Source organism: Rattus norvegicus, chromosome 5, assembly GCF_021556685.1.
Source record: "Rattus norvegicus strain SHRSP/BbbUtx chromosome 5, alternate assembly SHRSP_T2T, whole genome shotgun sequence".
Classification (NCBI taxonomy): domain Eukaryota; kingdom Metazoa; phylum Chordata; class Mammalia; order Rodentia; family Muridae; genus Rattus; species Rattus norvegicus.
In genome coordinates this window covers 140,589,662-140,610,388 of record NC_141538.1, presented here as the reverse complement: position 1 = coordinate 140,610,388, position 20,727 = coordinate 140,589,662, and the positions used below count along the sequence as shown (strand labels likewise).

General features: G+C 45.2%; 1 protein-coding gene, 1 long non-coding RNA gene and 1 pseudogene across 5 annotated transcripts in view; all 3 read left to right on the top strand.

The window, feature by feature from the left end:
* The first annotated feature begins 5,705 nt into the window (after positions 1-5,705).
* Rpl10al3 (ribosomal protein L10A like 3) lies at positions 5,706-6,512 on the top strand (annotated as a pseudogene). The gene is made up of 2 exons (XR_015621103.1): positions 5,706-6,050; positions 6,169-6,512. The product of XR_015621103.1 is annotated as a ribosomal protein L10A like 3, transcript variant X2 (transcript).
* A 1,587-nt stretch (positions 6,513-8,099) lies between these two features.
* Positions 8,100-20,727, top strand: part of Smap2 (small ArfGAP2) — a 46,383-nt gene continuing 33,755 nt past the window's right edge. Inside the window, exons 1-2 of one of the 3 annotated variants that reach the window (XM_087548314.1) lie at positions 8,100-8,586; positions 18,939-19,035. In XM_087548314.1, coding sequence (XP_087404440.1) covers positions 19,026-19,035 — 10 coding nt within the window. In that variant the 5' untranslated portion in view covers positions 8,100-8,586; positions 18,939-19,025. 3 annotated transcript variants of the gene reach the window in all.
* Positions 9,122-10,751, top strand: LOC148006025 (uncharacterized). Its single transcript, XR_015621104.1, has 2 exons — positions 9,122-10,434; positions 10,615-10,751. It is a non-coding gene; the product is annotated as an uncharacterized LOC148006025 (long non-coding RNA).

Here is a 20,727-nt window from a genome sequence, read left to right as displayed (position 1 = left end):
GGACCACTTCCTGTTCCGAAACCAGTTGTGAAATTTGTTTGGGCAAGTTGCCCAACCAGGGAGTCAAGGGAAGTTGCCAACTTGATTTCTGGCCGAAGGAAGTTCTTTGCAGGTCTCTTGGGTTCACTCAGCTGAATAGCTCAGGAATATGGCACCTAAAGAAAGGGCTGAGCACAAGGACAAATGGGCAACAGCCAAACATCATCAGTGGTGAGCAGAGTGAGTCAGATGAAAAACCTTCCTTTTTCATTTTAAACTCTATCATCTAACTATCTACCTACCTACCTATCATCTATCTATCTATCTATCTATCTATCTATCTATCTATCTATCTATCATCTACCTACCTATCATCTATCTATCTATCTATCTATCTATCTATCTATCTATGTATCATCTACCTACCTACCTATCATCTATCTATCTATCTATCTATCTATCTATCTATTTATCTATGTACCTTCTATCATCTATCTATCAATCATCTATCTACCTACCTATCTACCTATCTATCATCTATATACCTACCTACCTATCATCCATTCATCTATCTATCTATCTATCTATCTATCTATCTATCTATCTATGTACCCTCTATCATCTATCTATCTACCTATCTATCATCTATATACCTACCTATCATCCATCTATCTATCTATCTATCTATCTATCTATCTATCTATCTATGTACCTTCTATCATCTATCTACCTACCTATCATCTATCTACCTACCTATCATCTATCTATCTATCTATCTATCTATCTATCTATCTATCTATCTATCTATCTATATATATATGCAGTGTGCCTAGGGGGAACATGGGTACCACAGTGTGCATGTGGAGGTCAGAGGACAACTTGCAGGAGTCAGTTCTCTCCTATCACCATGTGGGTCCTGAGGATCAAACTTGGGTCATCACATTTGGCATCAAGTGTCCTACCCATTGAGCCTTGGAGCTGGCCCAGTTGAGCTTTCGTTTTCTATGGTCTCTGTCTCTCTTTGGATCTGGAGAGAGGACCCCCCGCTGTGACAAGTTTCAGGGGATGCGGATGCTGCTCATCCGGTGACTGAGGATCGCTGAACATGAGCAAGACAACACAGGATGACACACACACCACCCCGCTGCTGATGGCCTCGTCAGGGAGCCGTGTCAGCATGAATGACGGTCCTGCTTCTGAACTTCCTGTTCAGTGAGAATAAACTCTTATTCGTTTAAGCCCAGTTGGGCTTCTCATCACCTCCATCTAAAAGGTGTCTGAACTTGGAGCTGGGAATGCAGCCCGACTGTATAGTTTTGCCTGGTGTGGACAAAGCACTGGGTTTGGTTCCCAGCACTAAGCCAGGTTGGAGCTCCTATCTGTAACTCCAGCATTTGGGAGACCAGGATCAGGAGTTGAAGGTCCTGATCCGAAACCTAGTAAATTCAAGGCCAGCCTTGTTGAGACCCTGTTTCAAAACAAACCCAAACCCAAAATGAAATAAGACAAGAGGCCGGGTGAGAAGGCTCAAGGGAGTAGACGTGCCTGTCTCCAATCCTGGCCCTGGGATCCACCTAGTGGGGAAGGAGAGAGCTGACTCTCAAACTGTCCTTTCGCCTCATTAAAACATCATTTATAAAACAATCCAAGGGGACTGGGCTGGTGCCTGAGACTTCAGAGCACAGCTGCTCTTTCTGATGACTGTGGTGTAATCCCCAGCACCCACACGGTGACTCACAACCATCCGTAACTCCAGCTCCAAGGGACCAGTATCCTTTTCTGGCTTCTGAGGGAATCGGGCACACATATGATGCACACATATACGGGCAGGCAAAGCACTCGCACACATAAAATTTTTTAAGAGGAAAAACCTTAAACTTCAAGACTCAATGTATGGGGTTTATAACGTTCGTCAGCCAGTACTGCCCCACCCCTATGCATTTGACCCCCCCTCCAACTCCCCCTCCTTTAAAGTAACAATTTTCAACCCTTAAGGAGCTTTCTTTTGTAATTGAAGGGTTTGACTAAACAGCATGCTAAATTACCCTTCTCCCTCCACCTTTGTTTATCTCTTCCTGCTAAGCAAGATCAAGATATATATTCTTTGTTCTATCCCTAGAGTCTCTCTCTAATGATTTCCTGATATACTTGAGTAACAATACCTTGCTACTGTTCACTGCCTATATCATGTCGACCACTGCATTTACCAATTAGATTTTCTTCACTGGCTAAGCCTTTGTTTTCTCTGGAGCCAAATGGTCACTCTGTGCTGAAATGCTTTAATTGTCTAGGAATCTATGATTAATTCATCTCTTAATCTTTGGGGATGGGGTTTCTCTCCTCCAACCACCCCCTCCAGCTAGGGTTTTGCTATGTAGCCCAGGCTGGCCTCAAATTCACTATGTTCACTGTGTAACACAAAGCCTTGGACTTGCCCTGCCTCCACTTCTGGGGGGCTGGAATTAGAGGGGTACACTATCTACATCCAGCATGGTCAGAGTTCCTCTTAGTAAAGTCTAACACGTTAGCTAATCTGTCAGCTTCAGTCTCTTCTTGGCTCTGTCCATGCCAAAGCTTCTGTCCTGCTGGTCTATTCTTCATGACCTTTACCCTGGGCTCCGCCATTATGTAACTGGGAAGAGACATTATCTCTGTTTTTCAAACTTGCTGGGTCTCTGCATTGAGTGTTCCTTTTGGATAGTGTAGGCCCAGGAGGTGGCTTGGATAGGATCCAATCAGAAGCTCGTGGCCAATGTGAAAAAGGCAGCTGCAGAGGGTTCTAAGAAGAGCCCTGCTGTGCTGTTATCTTGAGGCCAGCATCAGCAGAAAGCTGTTACCCTCAAACTCTGGGGCAACAGGGAGGGTTCCGGAAGATCGTGGTTAAGAGCTTTAGCTGTGGGAGAAGGTCCTCGAAGGAATGCTGTTGTCAGTGCAGGAAGGAAGTGCCTCTGGCAGCAGGAAAAAAAAAATCAGAGAAACCAAGCAACTTGGTTTCCTGCCTGTGCCTATTTTTGGCCAATGGCTGAGCACAACCAGAAGCCTGCCTTCCAGGGATCTGGCTGATGCCCTCCATTGGAGTGAATCTGGGGCCCAGGGTGGGATGAAGGGCGGATAGAATGTGTTGGGCCACAGGGGGAGCTATAAGTTTGAAAGCAAGAATAGAAAGAAAGAAAAGAAAGGAAGGAAAGAAAGAAAGGAAGGAAGAAAAAAAACCTCCCTTGATCCACAGTGCTTCTAGAACAGCAGGGTGGCTAGCTTGGAATTCTAGGTTGGCAACTCTTTCTTTCAGAATTTTGAAGGCACCGTTCTATGGTCTCCTGGCTTCCCCTGCTGTTGTTGAGAACTCTGTTCCATTCTCCTTCCTGGTCCTTCTACATGTGACTGGTTTTTCCTTTCTGGAAACTTCTGGTCTTAACCTTTCACCTGGTGTTTTGCTTCTCACAGTGGATGTGCTGTGGTGTGGGGTGATTTTCTTTCATTATACTTCAGAGTCTCTCCCAGGAGGCCTCGGTCAGGTGTGCTTACCCAATCCCTTGTAAGGCCCTGGAAATGCAGGAGCTATTCATACAACTCTTGGATGCTGTCTGTTCTTGCATGTGACTAGAGACGATGCTAGCAGGATCTCTCTGGCATGGTGGCTGCAGGGAGCTGCTGAGCTGTAGTTACACAGAGCTGGCCCAGCCGCCTCTCCTAGGACCCGTACCACTGAATAGTTATGGAAGTTTATCGACAGTCGGGCAGAGAAAGGAAGACAGACAAAGAGATAGAGACAAAGAGATAGAGATGGGCACAGGAAAATGGTAGATTTGCATAGCATGAAATCCAGGCATTGCCAGGAAAGGATCAAAGGCCAGCCAGCAGGCTCACAGGAAAAACTTCCTGAGACAACCCACAAACAGGGATGATTTGGAGTCCAGAGTACAATGTGTAAACAGATGAGGAGAAGCCATTCTCTATCTGGAAAGAAACACTGCTGATCTTCTGGAATCCTAAGTACTGTGAACACACACAGTGCCACTAAGTAAAGAGCACTGACTCTGTCCTAGGGGGCGCCTTCAACAGTAGCAAACAGAGGGGCTTCTGAGAGTCTGGCTGTGGAAGAGGACATATGGAAATTCTAGCAGGAGAGAAGGGCCAGGCAAGCAAGGCTGGCTCACAGCTGGCTTCTTCTGTGCAGCCAAGTTCTCAAGGCTGACAGTGAAGTCACAGCACATTCTCACATCCGAAAGATGCGAGAGTTGGCTGGAGTTAGCCAAACAGGCTCCGAGTTCACTGGAGATCCATAGCTCATTTACCATGACAGCTAACGAAGAGATGACAGGAAAAATAGAAAATTAGTCCAGCTCGCTTAATGACAAAGCCGTTTAATTGGTATTACACTAAATTGGTACCCTGACTAACCAGTGGGTTGGAAACTATTTTAGTCCCGTGTGTGACTCAAGAGATTTTATCTCTTAGCTAGAAGACGTTGGAGGGAAAAGCTCCATGTGGCAGCAGTCCAAACATGTCCCCACAGCACTGCTGGAGTCCTGCTCTGGGCATTTTGGTGCAGAGCTTACTCTAGCATGGCGGCTTGGGGGAAAACTCATTTCTGAGGCAGGTGGTGCAAGGTACTCTGCTACGAAAATAAACACAAAAGGGATACATATGCCTCAAGTCTTATGGTCTTTCTCTTTTATTGCTCTATTTTTTTTTTCTGTTTCTTTGTTTTAAAACAGGATCTCCTGTAACCCTAGGATAGCCTAATCTCCACTACGTAGCTGAGGCTAGCTTTAAACTCCTGAGCTACCTGCCTCCATCTACCAAATGCTGGGATCACCTGTGTGCCACCATATCTGGCTTTGATGGATTCCTCTTGTATAGGATCAACTAAGTTACAATTTGGTAAGAAAACAACTTGATGACTTTAACACAGGACTTCTTTTGTTGCTCATTACTTATTATTTTTTAACTTTGGATTAGTGGAGAGCTCTGGATTATATGAGATAAATTCAGGCTTTGATTATGAAGCCTAGCCTGGAACCTGCAGGGAACAGAAGCAAGGTCAATGTTTTCTCTAGTTGACGCTTCAGTTTGTCTTGACTGTCTGTCCTTTGTGGATAGTGTGTTCCAGAGCAGCAAATAAAGGCTTCACACATAAAGCAACATGTTTCTGCTTGGCCCATGGACTATGTCTGACTATAAGCAGATCAGGAAATAAACCCTACCATGGTCTGATAAGGCCAAAAGGCAGATATATTTAACAACGGGTGTTGATCCCCTACCATTCATTCATTATGTGCTGAGAGTTGGTCTAAATGCTTTATAGGTATTGGGCCAGCGAAGCTTTGCGTCAATCCGGTGAAACAAGTAGTTGACACCATTATCATTCCTACTTCACAGATAAAATACCCAGGTGAGACGTTAAGCAACCTCCCAGAGCCACACAAACAGAATTCAAACACTGGATCTCGACCTGGGTGATCTGACCTCAGAATGGTGCCTTGTCTCCGTACTGTGCAGTCTCACACCAAGTGGAAGAAAATGAGAAGCTACCAAAGGCTTTTTCAACAGGTGAGCATGGTTCAGTGAAATCGTCATGCAAGAGGAGTCAGGTGGAACAAAGCCACCTGTGACTCCAGTTCCAGAAAACTGGATGTCCTCTCTGGACTCCAAGGGCACCTGAATACAGACCCACACATAGACACACATACACATACTTAAAAATTAAAGCTCGCTTCTTTTCCGGTTCCCGCAGCCGCAGCCATGAGCAAAGTTTCACGCGACACCCTCTACGAGGCGGTGCGGGAAGTCCTGCACGGGAACCAGCGTAAGCGCCGCAAGTTTCTGGAGACGGTGGAGCTGCAGATCAGCCTGAAGAACTACGACCCTCAGAAGGACAAACGCTTCTCGGGCACCGTCAAGTCAAGCTTAAGTCCACCCCTCACCCCAAGTTCTCCGTGTGCGTCCTGGGGGACCAGCAGCACTGTGATGAAGTCAAGGCCGTGGATATCCCCCACATGGACATCGAGGCGCTCAAGAAGCTTAACAAGAACAAGAAGTTGGTCAAAAAGCTGGCCAAGAAGTATGATGCCGGGGCTGGGGATTTAGCTCAGTGGTAGAGCGCTTACCTAGGAAGCGCAAGGCCCTGGGTTCGGTCCCCAGCTCCGAAAAAAAGAACCAAAAAAAAAAAAAAAAAAAAAAAAGAAGTATGATGCCTTTTTGGTCTCTGAGTCTCTGATCAAGCAAATCCCACGTATCCTGAGCCCAGGCCTAAACAAGGCAGGCAAGTTCCCCTCCCTGCTGACACACAATGAAAACATGGTGGCCAAAGTGGATGAGGTGAAATCCACAATCAAGTTCCAGATGAAGAAGGTACTGTGTCTGGCCGTTGCCGTCGGCCACGTGAAGATGACCGATGACGAGCTAGTCTACAACATCCTGTCAACTTCTTAGTGTCCTTACTCAAGAAAAACTGGCAGAACGTCCGGGCTCTGTACATCAAGAGCACCATGGGCAAGCCCCAGCGTCTGTATTAGGATGCTCCAATAAACCTTGGTGTTGCCCCCCCCCCCCGCCAAATTAAAGCTCAATCTAAGGCCAGCATGTTGCAATGCCTCTAATCCTAGCACTCAGGAGGTAGATGCAGGCAGAGCTTTGTGAGGTCAAAGCCAACCTGGTCTACATAGTGAGTTCTGGCCAACCAGGGCTACATAATGAGACCCTGTCTCAAAAAAAAAAAATAAAATAAATATTTAAACACAACTAAGATAATTAGTCTGATAGATCTGTCTTAGGAAGATACTTTATGAAGTTGGATGTTTATGAAGTAAATTCTTTGAGACCCTACTAGAATGAAAACATTTTAGACAGAGAAATAAATTATTCTGATTAATAAAATAATTTCCCTTTGATAATATAAACATTTTTGAGGGCGTCCTGGTCCTGGGAAGAAGTAGAGATGGACAAGAGTGCTGTCTTAGAAGTAAATGAACACTTTGTTTTGCTAACATCCCTGGTCTATTACTCTAGCCTTCTAGCCTTCAGAAGAATTCCTTAAGAGCACAAATTAGGAAGCAGTGTTCTCCTCTCCTTTGGCACATCCTGATTTCTATCAGTTTCTTGTAAGAATCTGATGAATGAAGTGGGGAATGTGTACACAAGAAAGATGACAGTGGATTCAAGACAGCTACTGTATTCTATTTGTAACAAGAGTGGCCTTGGAAAATAATAGTTAATAATCACTTTTAAGTAGTTGCTTACTCCCTGTTACCCCATAACTGGCTCTCCCCATGGCTCAGCAGACTGGTAATCTCTCATAGGACCCTGGTTCTTCCCCAACACCCATATTGGTCAGTTCATCCATCAGCTCTTAACAACATGTAACTCCAGCTTCAGGAGATTCCTTGGGCACCTGCACACATCTCACACAAACACACACACACACACACACACACACACACACACACACACACTTTGGAGGCAGATCTCTGTGAGTTCGAGATCTACAATATAAAGTTCCAGGCTACCGAGGGCTACTTAGGAAGAATCTGTTAAAAAATCCTTTTTTTTCTTAAAGGAAAGAAAATTTCTACCTAGACACTAGTAAGAACAAAACTCAAAAAGGACGGTAGTCACAGAGAAGGCTAATGTATATGGTGGCAGGAGGCATTCCAAGTTAGAAATGATCATGAGGAAGGGTGTATTGTCTCTTTAACTGGGGTCAGAGGGTCAGTCCTTTTGTCTCTTGAAGACTAACCTGAAGGAGTCTGGGATATCCACAACTCTTGTATTATATAAGGATAATAAATACACATCTCATAAAGGTTGCTGTGAAGAGCATACTGTGCTAATTGATAGAAAACGCTTAGCGCGGTACCTGGCACACAGTATGAGCTCAGTAAATGTTGGTCGTTCCTTTCACTTTATTCTCTTCGCTCTGCTTGCTTTCCACCCGGCTTCATTCATTCTTTTCCAAGGACATGCAGGGGGCGTGTCCTCCCTCCCGCCGCTTCCACTTAAGCCCCGCCCCCCGGCTCTTCCCGGATTGGCTCCTTGGAGGCGGAGCCAAGGGAAGAGCCCATTGCGGCTCGGTGGGCGGGGCGCATGCGCGGGTTGGGCTGGGTGGAGGAGGAGAGGAAGAGCTGCCGGAAGTAGGCGGTGGAGGTGGCGGCAGAGCTGGGCGCAGCTGCCAGGGAAACCGAGGCGGGAAGCGCGGCGGGCAGACCCTCAGCACCGGGGGTCAAGTGTGCGTCCCGCACGCTGAGGCCGAGAACTCGCTCCGCCTAAGCCGCTTCTGGGGTCCCGCAGCCTCCGCGGGTCCCTGCCTTGCCCGAAGCCCGCCAGGGGGCGCCGCGCTGAGGGGCAGCGGGGCGGGGGGCGGACGGCCCTGACCCCGGGGCGGCTCGGGGTCAGGCGGGAGGACCGCCTGGGCAGGGACCCCGAGACCTCAGCCCAGGACCCAGGCAGCGGTTCTTGGGGGCGCAGGGGGCGCGTCGCCCTCTGCCCCCGCCGGCACCCTGGCCATGACAGGCAAGTCGGTGAAGGACGTGGATCGGTACCAGGCGGTCCTGGCCAACCTGCTGCTGGAGGAAGATAACAAGTTCTGTGCTGACTGCCAGTCCAAAGGTAACGCGGCCCGGGCGCCGGTGGGGGCCCAGCTGCGGGGCGGCGGCGTGGCGGTGGCCTGAGTGGGGAGGGGGTTCTGGAGCTCAGGGGCGAGTCCTCTTCGTGTGACAACGCGAGCCACCCTCGCTCATGAGCCTGCTGGGTTTCCTCGGGCTCCGAGTTTGGTGTGGGCGAGTGTGTGTGTGTGTGTGTGTGTGTGTGTGTGTGTGTGTGTGTGTGTGTGTTTGTCAGCGTCAGCGATGTGGGGATGGTATGGCGGGGGTGGGGTTGCCCGGTGTGTTCAGGTGAGAATGTCTGTGTTGCAGACTCTGAATGGCTTCTAGGCTCGCTGTCATCCAGAGCTGGCAGCCTTTCACTTGGCAAAGCAGTGGGTGAGCTGCAGTGTGGTGGGGGTGGGGGTGGCGAGGAGGAAGGTGAGATGACGAAGAGAAAAACTGTCGAAATGATATTTAAAGGTGGCATTCCTTGCTATCTGCTATTTCGTTAGCAACCCCTGTCATTTTACCACCTCGTTGAGCTCTGATTGAGTGCTTAAGTGGCTTTCTTCACCGAGGTCGTGTGCACTGAGAAGCTGCCTTATGCAGTGACACAGTGCGGATTTCTAGATAGTCTAACCTGGGCTGTGGAGGCCTCATGCGTGTGTGGCAGCGGAAACTAGCAGACCTGGGCTGTGGTGCAGGACCCATTCAAGCAGGGAGCAAAGGAAGCAAGGAATTCCCCCAATTTGTTATTTTCTTGGTGACTACACTTTTAGAGGTGAAGTAGGAAGGGTCGTGTAAATTGGCCACAACCATTTAGCCTTTGCTTTCTGTGCCCGTAAAGGTTCACGCTGTGATACAATTAAAGGTCGACACGGTAGAAAAATTTACTAGTGACATATTTCTACCTGTCTTTGTAGTTTCAAGCAGCAATGATTGGGAGGGAGTGTTCACTTTAGTTCATTTCCTAAATTTGCCATGTAGCTTGTGGGTATAAAGTAATTGAGAACATTCGGGTGTGTGTATGTGTTAATGTTGAGGAAAGCGGCAGATACTTAACCCATGCTGCATGTGATTCTGGTGTATTTTAGAGTAAGGTTATGTAAGGAGGGCACAAGAATGATGATGCATTGATTTAGACTCCTAGTAATAAATTTAGTGACCTCTATCAGTAGGCGAATCAGCGGACTGTTAGGAAGCAGGTCCCCACATCTCCCTCCTCAGCGTTCAGCTTATGCTGAGGAGTTTAAATTTCTTGTAGGTTGATTCTTGTTAGATCTATTGGAAGGTCTGGTCTAAAATGTAGGAGCATCTTCGTTCTGCTCAAATTCTCTAATGTCCTCAGTTGACGATTCCCAAGTCTCATCGAGGCACTCACTGAGTGAACATTGCCACATTCGGAGACCCAGATGCCGTTTTTGATGATTTTTTTTTAGAACCGCCCCCTCCCCTGTATTCATGTTGTTCTTTTACGTATTCATCCCAATAAATTATGCCATGTGGAAGAGAGAGGTTAACTTACTAGGTCATCCTCCAAATTCCCCATTGCCCTTTATTAATATCCTTCCTGGGTATAATCAGACAGAGAACTTGGTTAATTCCTGATGAGAACTAGTAACTGGGGCCTGTGATAGGGCTCAGTGGATGAAGGTGCTTGCCACTAAGACTGCCCACCTGAGTTTGATCCCCAGGACTCACATGGTGAGAGGAGAGAAGCGGCTCCCACAGATTGTCCCCTGACCTCCGCGTGGACGCCGTAGCACATACATGTGCAGTCCCCACAAAGCTAACGCATAGGAGGTAAAAAACAACCACCACAAAGCCACTGCCTGCCACCAACGCTAAAACCTTGGGTCCAGAATGTTCTGAGGTGAGAAATGCCTTTCAGCACAGTTTGCCACTGTTAGAAAAGAGATGCCCGTGTGTCTGTCATCTCCCAGTTCTGTTAAACAGCAGGCTTTTGCTGAGGCCTGTTTATCTAGCTGCAGAATGTGCAGCCCAGTCTGCTGGTTAACCCCTCCTTCGTTTTGTTCCTCTTTTCCACTTTCAGATTTCGTAATGAATACATAGGCAGTCCTCAGAGGGTGGGAAAGAGAGACATTTGCATCAGTAGACCCTGACCAGCTCAGCCCTGATAAAAAGGACCAGCAGTTGTAAGAAGAAATAAAAGACTGTTCACTAAAATAAGATTTGGGTTTGAGTTTACTTTTGATTTTTTGGGTTTGTTTTGTTTTTTTCTCTTGTCCTGTTCAGAAAATTGAAAGCTCACCAAACACGGTCTGGGGAATGTTTGTCTATAAGTATTTAGTGTGCCGATGTAACCTGGGCTATTGACCAAGGGATACTTTTGTAATGTTCCAAAATAGCTCTTTGACAATGACTTCTCTTTTTAAAGTTTAATATTATGTTTTTATTTATTTATTTGTGTGTGTGACATTTCCACCATGTGGGGGGGGGTGAATTCAAGTGGTCAGACTTGCTGGCAAGCACCATTTCTTACCCACTGAGCCATCTTGTCACCTGACGTTTCTGTTTACTTTCAGGAAGAATTGTGCCTCATAAACATTTTATTTTTATTTTAAATCTTATGTGTATGTGAGTGTGGTGTCCCTGGGCGCCAGGAGAGGGCGTTGGATCCCTTGGAACTGGAGTTACAGGTGGTTGTGATTCCCCTGAGGTGGGTGCTGGGAACTGAACTCAGGCCTTCTAAAGAACACTATGAACTCTGAACCACAGAGTAACTTTTCTAATACCCTGACTCTTCTTTTTAACATCATGTTTAGGAGTGACACCTGTTAGTTGATCCTTAAAATAACATCATTTAAACATTGGAATAGAGACTAAGCAGGCACCCTTCTCTCTTTACTCAGTACAAGGCCTGTTGAACCAGGTTCCCCAATATCCTAGACTGCTTTGACACTGCTTGGTTTAAAATACAAACAAACAAACAAAAAGATGCCGATGGTTAGTGGTTGTGTCACACACCTTTAGTCCCAACTCTTGAGAAGGGAGGGAAGGCAGGTGGCTTTCTGTGAGTTGGAGACCAGCCTGGTCTACAGAGTGAGTTCCAGGACAGCCAGGGCTGTTATATAGAGAAATCCTGTGTCAAAAAACGAAAACAAACAAAAAGTCACAATGTAAACCATCTGAGTGGCTAAACCTGTAACCCTGTAAATCAGGAATCAGAGGCAGGAAGGAAGAAGTTCAATTATCCTTAGTTTGAGGCCACTATGTGAGACCCTGCCTCAAAATGCTGTGACTTATGACAGCACCCAAGTTAATGCCTAAATGGACTGACTTCAGTGGTCATGTATTGACCAATGTCGGTACATGAGTGTTGATACATGAGTAAGGACGCAACCAGTTACCAGATATGTCTCTGGTAACTGGCTGCTTGAGACCTGGCTTCATACTTCTGTGGTACTTGGGGTCACAGTGGCCCAAGGCTGGGCCTTTAGCTCCACACTCCAGCTGTTTATGAATGTGCTGGGATCAACCCATTCAGAGACTTTTTTTGGGGGGGGGGTCCATCTGTCTGACTCGCATACTCCTGTCCATCATTGAGTCATTACCAGTGTCAAGGTTTGTGAGAAACAGAGAGCTGTTTAGTGAGCAGAGACATGTGACAGGTTTGTGGAACATATGTGTGAGAGAGTCTGCTGTCTTGAGAGCTTTGTTAGTTTTTCCCGTCTCTCTCTCTGTCTTGTCTGTGAAATGTTTCCCCTCTAATTACCTAACCACTGCCTCTGTTTCATCTTCTCTGTATATTTTCATTTAAGTAGATTTCATGTGGTTTGAAATTAAAAAAAAAATCTAAAAGACAGCAGAATGAAAAGCCATTGTCCTAAGGTGACCCGTACTCACCTCTATTCTCTTCCTGGGTATAACCACTGTTGGCCGTTTCTTACCTGTCCTTGTACCGTGTTTGAAACAGGCTGGTCTTGACCTGTAGCTGATTAAATGAACTCTTGTCTTCCTCCTTGAGTTACTCCTGCTCTGCCTCCCCAAAGCTTGCACTGCAGGCATGCACCCTCGTACTGGATTTCTTACCTTTGTGTTTGACAGATTTACATAGCTTTGGGTGGACCAGAACCCGCTATGTAGACCAGACTAGATGTAAACTTGCTGTGATCCTCCTGTCTCTTTCCCAAGTGACTTGCCTTACCTGACTTTCATGTTAAATGTATGTGTGTGAGGATCTACATGTCTCACAACATATATGCATATGTGCGTGCACTTTGTGTAGAAGCCCGATGTGGACACTGGTTTTCTTCCTCAATCAATCTCCAGTTTGTGTTGAGATGAATCTGTCGCTGATTCTGGCTAGCCTAGCCACCTTGTCCTGATGACCCCCGTGTCTGCCTCCTGTACACTGGGATTTTAGTGTCTGGCTATTTTTGCCATTGTTGATTTTATTTATTTTATCTTGATTTTATTCATTGCATTTTTTACTTTATAGCCTTAAAATACTCTGGTTACTGGAAGCCACAGTTACAATGACTCACAGTAATCCCCTGGTCCTTAAGCCAAAACCATTTCCTATATATGGAGTCCTGGCAGTTTTGCAAATGTGCTTGACAGGACCCTTGAGGGTTGTCTGCATGTTTCCTGCTTCTTCAAACATGTATGAAAGATTAGGCCGGGGAGTTCCTTTGTGTGAAGGTTTTCTAATAGCTCTAAATCTTAACCTTTTAAAATTAAAAATGTACTACATTTTAATTGCATGTGTGCATATTCACCTGCACATGCTACAGCACGTGTGTGAAATTCAGAGGACACCTTATAGAAATCAGTTCTGTTTCTGCTGTTGATCCTGGGACTGAACTCAGATGGACAGATGTGGCAGGAAGGTTGTCTCACCAGCCCAGTGTTAACTTGAACATTAATTTTTAGCTTTCCTTTTATTTGCTTTATATTAATGGCTACACCATTGTTTCTTTTTTTTTTTTAAAGATTTATTTATTCATTTATTATATTTAAGTACACTGTAGCTGTCTTCAGATACACGAGAAGAGGGCATCAGATCTCTTTACAGATGGTTGTGAGCCACCATGTGGTTGCTGGGAATTGAACTCAGGACCTCTGGAAGAGCAGTCGGGTGCTCTTAACCGGTGAGCCATCTCTCCAGCCCTACACCATTGTTTCTTAATATCATTCCTTAGAACATAAACTTTCCTGTCGATTCTAAGTTATTTTAGCTGCATGACTGTGGCATACGATAATGCAGGCACGTTTTTTTAACCTTCTTAAGGTTAAACTCCACTAGAGGTAGACAGAATTTCTGCTTCTCACTTCCAGCATTCTTGCTGTTATATCCTCTTCTACCTGAGGTCAAATATCTTCTGAGCTTTTACAGTTGGCGCATCTTAATTTTCATAGTCATGATTACAGTACAGGTTTTACTGGAAGTAACTTATCAGAGCTACCATTAAATCATCTCATACTATCAATATGAAGGCTGTTTCCTGTGAGACACTTCGTGTTTATTCTGCTTTCCCTCTAAATTGCACCCTGTGGCAAAGAAGAAGAGTACAAGCACTGTAGTGTGTGTGTGTGTGTGTGTGTGTGTGTGTGTGTGTGTGTGTGTGTGTATACACATTCAGTAATGTATCCTAAAGTGGGATGATCAGGAATTCAAGATCATCCTGAGGCAAACTAGACTACATGAATCCCTGTCTTAAGAGACCAACATAAACAACAAAAAACACCCCAATAAAACAAAAGTTTTAATTACTCTGTGCCAGACATAGTGTGCAAGGGACATATGGTAGGATTCAAAGATGAGGTCTTTGATCTCAAAGGTTTTATACTCTAATGGGCAAGTAGATGTATAAATCAGATAACCATGGCATTATGTCCAGGAACAGCAAAAGCACCGAAGAAGGCAAAAATGGTTTCCTCAGGAAGTCACAGCTTTAAAGAGGCAGTTAAGCTGCATCTGAAAAGGGTACACGGGGTGTCACCAGGTGAACTTAGGGAGCTGCACTGTAGGAAGGGGAGGCAGATATGTACAGAGCCTCTGCTGTGTGTGTGTGTGTGTGTGTGTGTGATGGTGTGTGTGTGTGTTGGTATGTGTGATGGTGTGTGTGTGTGATGGTGTGTGTGTGTGTGTGTGTGTGTGTGTGTGTGTGTGTGATGATGATGTGTGTGTATTATTTAGGGTGATTTGACTATTGTGTGAGGGTTAGGATTTGGTAACTAGTCAGGGGCCAATAAAATTCCACCTTTCCAGGTGACTTTTTATGGCTCTGAGATTGTGAATATGCTTGATACCTCTTGTATACATCTAGCACTGTAGGTCCATCTGCTTCTCTAGTGAGAGTTAAGTCTCACAGGCATGAAATGCTTGGTTGTTGCCAAGTAGTGATAGAGGTTTGAGCATTGAGCCTGCATCATCTGTGTGGCAGTGTATGTTCATGGATACACGAATTTCTCTTAGAAGAGTCTAAAATGCCAGCAGTAGAGTGCTGTCACCTCCACAGAGTACTGTTGTTTTTGAAGCTGGACAAGCTCTTATGCTTAAGCAGGCCACGTGTCAAATATTTGCCTTGGCTTCTTGATTGTGTAAGGTGCTTCCTTGGTAGCATATCTCATTTCCAGATAAATTAGAAAACTACCTCTTTTCTGCCTTTGTCATCTGATGTCATTATGGGATGTAGGTGGCAGCTTTCTTGGGTACAGTTGTCTATATAACTGTTCATCACATGAGTCATTGTCTGTTTCTGTTCTGCCTGCGAATTCCAACCTGAGCAATTGGTGGCTGTGACACAGTGTTCATTGCGTACATTGCATCCGTGTTTGCGGACTCTGTGCTGGTGCTATGGAGAAAGGGTTAGTGACATATTAAGCAGTTAAACTCTTTCTTTTTTTTTTAAAGATTTATTCATTTATTATATATAAGTACACTGTAGCTGTCTTCAGACACACCAGAAGAGGGCATCAGATCCCATTACAGATGGTTGTGAGCCACATGTGGTTGCTGGGATTTGAGCTCAGGGCCTCTGGAAGAGCAGTCGGTGCTCTTAACCACTGAGCCATCTCTCCAGCCCAGTTAAACTCTTTCTTCAGCTCTATTCCCAATAAAAAGATGTGCAGCAAGAGTCTGTCGAATTCACACACTGGACATTCGAAGCACGTTGGGTCTCCTGTTTAAGCAAGTACTCAGTTGAAGTAGACGGAGTAGTAGAACTTTCCTGGAGGGAGGCAGCTCAGCACACCACACTGAAAAGGAAGGAGGGAAGCTCTGTGATGCAGAACACTTTTTTTTTTTTTTTAAGATTTATTTATTTATTATATATAAGTACACTGTAGCTGTCTTCAGATACACCAGAAGAGGGCATCAGAACTCTTTACAGATGGTTGTGAGCCACCATGTGGTTGCTGGGAATTGAACTCGTGACCTCTGGAAGAGCAGTCGGGTGCTCTTAACCGCTGAGCCATCTCTCCAGCCCGATGCAGAACACTTTAAACTCACTCATTTCCCACATCCCTCCACTGTTAGGACAGTGATCCTGCATTGGCCAACTAATTGTTTTTGTGGTCCTGGGGATTTGGCTTCTCACATGTCAGGCAAACACCCATCACTAAGCCATATCCTCAGCCACCTCAATAACCCATTTTGTAGGTAGGGTTTTTCTGTGTAGTCCTGGCTAGCTTGGAATTCCTATATAAGAGGAAGCCTCAGACTTGTAAAGATTCTTCTGCTCTGTTTCCTGAGTGCTGGGAAACAAGAGTGTGTCACTATAGCCAGCCTCCTTTTTAAACTTTTTGAAACAGAGCCTCTCCAAGTTGCCTAGGTTGGTTTGAACTTTTGAACTTCCGGTCTCAGTCTCTTAAATTACTGGGATTACAGCCCTGTGCCCCTAGACCCACACCTAGCTCAGATCACTTCTTTTTCTTTTCCTTCCTTCCTTTAGTTCATCTTCCCCCCCCCTTTTTTTCTTTTCTTTCTTCCTTTCTTCCTTCCTTTCTTTCCTATTTTGAGACTGGATCTGGTGTTTCCCAGGGTGTCCTTAAATTCAATATGTAACTGAGGGAGACCTTTAACCTCTGATCTTCTCGCCACTTCCCCAGTGCTAGGAACAGGCAGGCAGCCACACCTGACTCACATGATGCTAGGAGTCGAGCTCAAAGCTTGATTCATGTTAGGCAAGAATTTAGTAACCGCACTTCATCCCCAGCCCACAGTTAACTTCTTAAATTGTGATTTGCACACTTGAAGTGTCCACTAGCATGTAAGCCCACAAGGAGAAAGACTTGGGACTATGTTCACTTACCTTCCAAGCAGTGATAGGGTAAGGTCAGATGAAGTATATCATTAAATGAATGAATGTGTGAATCTTTTCATCTGTACTTACTAGAAGAAAAATTTTATAGGACATGTGGATAAAAGAAAATTATTTTCTAAAAAATAGTTTTAAAAATATGTTTGGTGTACCTATTAGAGGGTCTTCTCAATCAAGGACCAGTTAGGGAAACAAACCTGTAGTCAGGGAATTGGGTTCAGCTAAGTGGCCGCTGAGATCCCAGGCATTCTGTGGTATCTAGGATCTACTGTGTGGCTAAGGAAATTAGAAAGTGTCAGAAGCCATGAGGTCTGATCCAGAGCATGGAAAAGAATTGTTGGTGGCAGCTAGAACCCAGGCCAAATAAGAGAGCTCTGACTTCTTTCCCTCTTTTTCCTCTTATCCTTATTAGGATCTCTCATTGAGGGAAATTATGCAGAAACCCTTTGACAGGGCATGCTGGGAAATGTAGTTCATTCCCTATGATGGAATAGAGTAAGGGTGGTAGCTAAGCTCTGGCAGACACAAAGGCACCGAAAACTTCTTCAAGATGTGATGGTTCCCTGTAGTTATTAGGGAAAGGGTTCACAGGCAAATGTGGACAAGAGATAGGAACCCGCCTCGTGCACTTGTAAAGGAGCCTAACTACTGTCGTGGGAAGCAATGAGACAGTAAGTCCTAGTCTGTAAAGCTGTGTGACAGGTTGAAACTGCTTGACTGTTGTTCCACCAGCAGCTGTGAGTGTCTATCATTTCCTTACTCAGAAAATAAGTTCCCCCGTTTCCAGTACTCAGGAGCCCAGGGTGTAGGCATATGTATTGCCTCCCTCCTCAGCTGGGTGAGGAGTTAGTAACGCCAATATACAGAGTTTTGTGGCAGTCTTAAGACAAGGCATAGCTTGATCTTTCCTTGACAGTCAGGCGCTGCAATGGAGTTCATTTTCCCTCATGCCATGTGCTTCTTTATCTAGGCTTGTCAGTGAGTGGTTGGAGGCTGGTGTCTGCTGTCGCCCAAGAACTTGGGTTAGGTTAGTCAGTACTGGGTGATAAAGTCTCTGTGTGGGTTGAGGTCAGCCTGGTCTACAGAGCAAGTTCCAGGACAGCCAAAGCTACACAAAGGAACCCTGTCTGGAAAAGAAAAGTGACATCACTAAGTCTGTTCTCTTTTGCACTAAACCTGAAAAGTACATAGTCTTGCAAGGCAAGTCACTGCTCCATGTAAAAGCAAAGCTTGCCCGGTACGGCTGCTAATTCTCTTCCTGACTATAAGAGCATTTGTGTAGGCGATCCCAGTTCAGCACTTTCTACAAGTGCTTTTTCTGTGAATCAGGTCACCTGCATTTGGGCTCTGATCATGTTAATGGCTTTGGTGGAACTAGGCCAGCAAATGGTTTCGGTGCAGTGTGAGTATGTTTGTTTTGGGGCTGTTACTTTCCACAGATTAAGGGAATGTCATTGTTTTAAGTTGTCACCAACTATGAAAATCACCTAAGTTTCATTCCTTTTTTACTTTTCTCTGAAAAATTAATTTCTTTTTGACAGGCATTCTTGTAGTTCACAGGTATAACTAAATGTCGTTTGGGTTCTATTTATTTACTTTTGAGACACGGTCTTGCCATGTAACTCACTGAGTAGCCCAGGCTGACCTTTAACTTGGGGCAGTCCTCTTATCCAAGGCAGTGAATGCTAGGATCACCTGAGGGATCCACCATGCCTGGCTTAGGTTTTATACTTTAAATAAGTAAGTAAATAATTTTGAGGAGGCTGAAACAGAGCCTTGCATAGTTCAGGCTGGTCTCAGATTCCCTACATGGCTGAGGATAGCTTGCCCTCCTAACCATGCTATCACCACCTCTGAAGCACCAATGCTACAGGCACGCACTGCTGCAGCCAGCTTTGAACATTTCCCCAGAACACCAGTTCTCTTCAGCTAGAATACTTGTCTCTAAAGGTACATCTTAAAGGCACATCTATGCTTTTGTAAAGTTTCATGTTTTATAATGATAATTGTTTCTCACTGTCTGACTCTTCTTTTTCTCAAACTTTCTCCTTCCCTACCCTACTCTTCTGGATCCTGTATTTCCCCACAGGCTTTATGGATGCTGGTCCATTGAAGGCTGAACGGCAGGTCCTTCCCCACGGAAAGCCCTAGAGATGAGCCAAATTCACGTGTGGCCATGCAGCAATGTAAGGTTGCTGTGGGGGTTGTATTCAGTGGTCAACTCTCCACCTTTCCCACACTCCCCCCTGTGAGGCTGTAACCTGCCCTGGAATCCTGTGGCTTGTGGAGGAGTAGGATTTTCTTTTGTTCCTTCTTTTCATTGACAGTGAACATAGACGTTGGACAGTTTTTGCACCCCAGGTTAGTTTTATATGTGTAGAGATTATAGTTTTAAAACACAGTAGGTTTTACAAGTCCATGCAGAAAGATTTTGTTCATCTTTTTCTTTTTTCTTTTTTCTTCCTTCCTTCCTTTCTTTCTTTCTTTTTTATTTTTTAGCATCAGCTCAGGTTTTACAGGAAATGTATTAGTCCTAAACTGGATCTTTTTGGCCTTCTGTTACTGTTTTCTCTCCCCCAGCCAAATGAATGTGTATGGTCCCGATTTGTGGTGCACAGAGGGCAGTAAAGGACTCAGGAGGGAGGATAATTGTGTCCCAGCATGGTGACTGTAGCAAGTAAAGTATCTTTCCCTTTCCTTTCTTCAGAGAGCTCTTTCTCTTAGTGTGCTTTCTGTTGCCGTGATAAGCACCATGACCAAAAGCAACTTGAGAAGAAAAAGGTTAATCTGGTTTACATGTCCCATAGCCCATCTTTGAGGAAGTTGGCAGGAACTCAAGCAGGAGCAGAGGCAGGGTGTGAGGAAAGCTGCTTACTGACTTGCTTCAGGCTCACATTTAGTTACCTTTCTTACATGGTCCTGGAGCTCCTGCCCAGAGGTGGCACTGCCCATCATGGGCTGGGCCTTGGAACATCAATCCACAATCAAGAAAATACCTAATAGACATGCCCACAGACCAGTCTGCTGAGGCATTTCCTCAGTCGAGCGAGGTTCCTTCCTGCCACATGATTCTAGCTTCTGTCAAGTTGACAAAACCCAACTAGCATGCTGTCTTTTGCAGCAGTTGTTAGAGGAGGCTAGACTGTAAATCCCCAGCCTCTCTCAAAGTACCCGTCTGTAGCTGTGGGTTCATGTGCTTTACCTTGTTTCCCCAAGTGTACACAATTTGATGTTGCTTTTAACTTCTTCCTCTTTTCTTACCTGACTGGAAGTCCCCAAATGTGTGGATTTAGAAATTAGTTCTCTTGTATTTTTGGCTATGACTTGAAAGAATTTGCTTTAATATCACTTTGACAGTTCTTTTGTTCTTATGCTGTTTTTTGTTTTGGTTTGTTTTGGCTTTTCCATACAGGGTTTCTCTATGTAGCTGTTCTGGAATTCACTTTGTAGACAGGCTGGCCTCAGACAAAGAGATCTGCCTGCCTTTGCCTCCTCTAAGAGCTAGGATTAAAGGTGTGTGCCACCATGCCTGGCACTTCTTAAGCTTTTGAAAACTCGTTTCTTATAAGAACTTTCTATGTAGAGCATGAGGTGTTAGTCTGCAATCTGCAGCCTCCAGGTCTCTGTGTTGCTGTTGATACTTTAGCTCATGTGCTAACTGACAGCCTTTAGAGAAGAGCTAGCAAGGACCCTTGTGCTTGCCAGGTTACAGACAGCAGGGCTATTGGAAATGAATTTTAATGTTAGAGCAGACTTGATAAAGAAAAAGAATTAAAAGATTCAGTCAGGCTCTCATGCCGGGTTGAAAGTGTATTTACTCAGAGTAGCTGCTTGGCACAGGGCTTGGCTTTGTCACTCTGAAAGTGGGCATGAGGAAT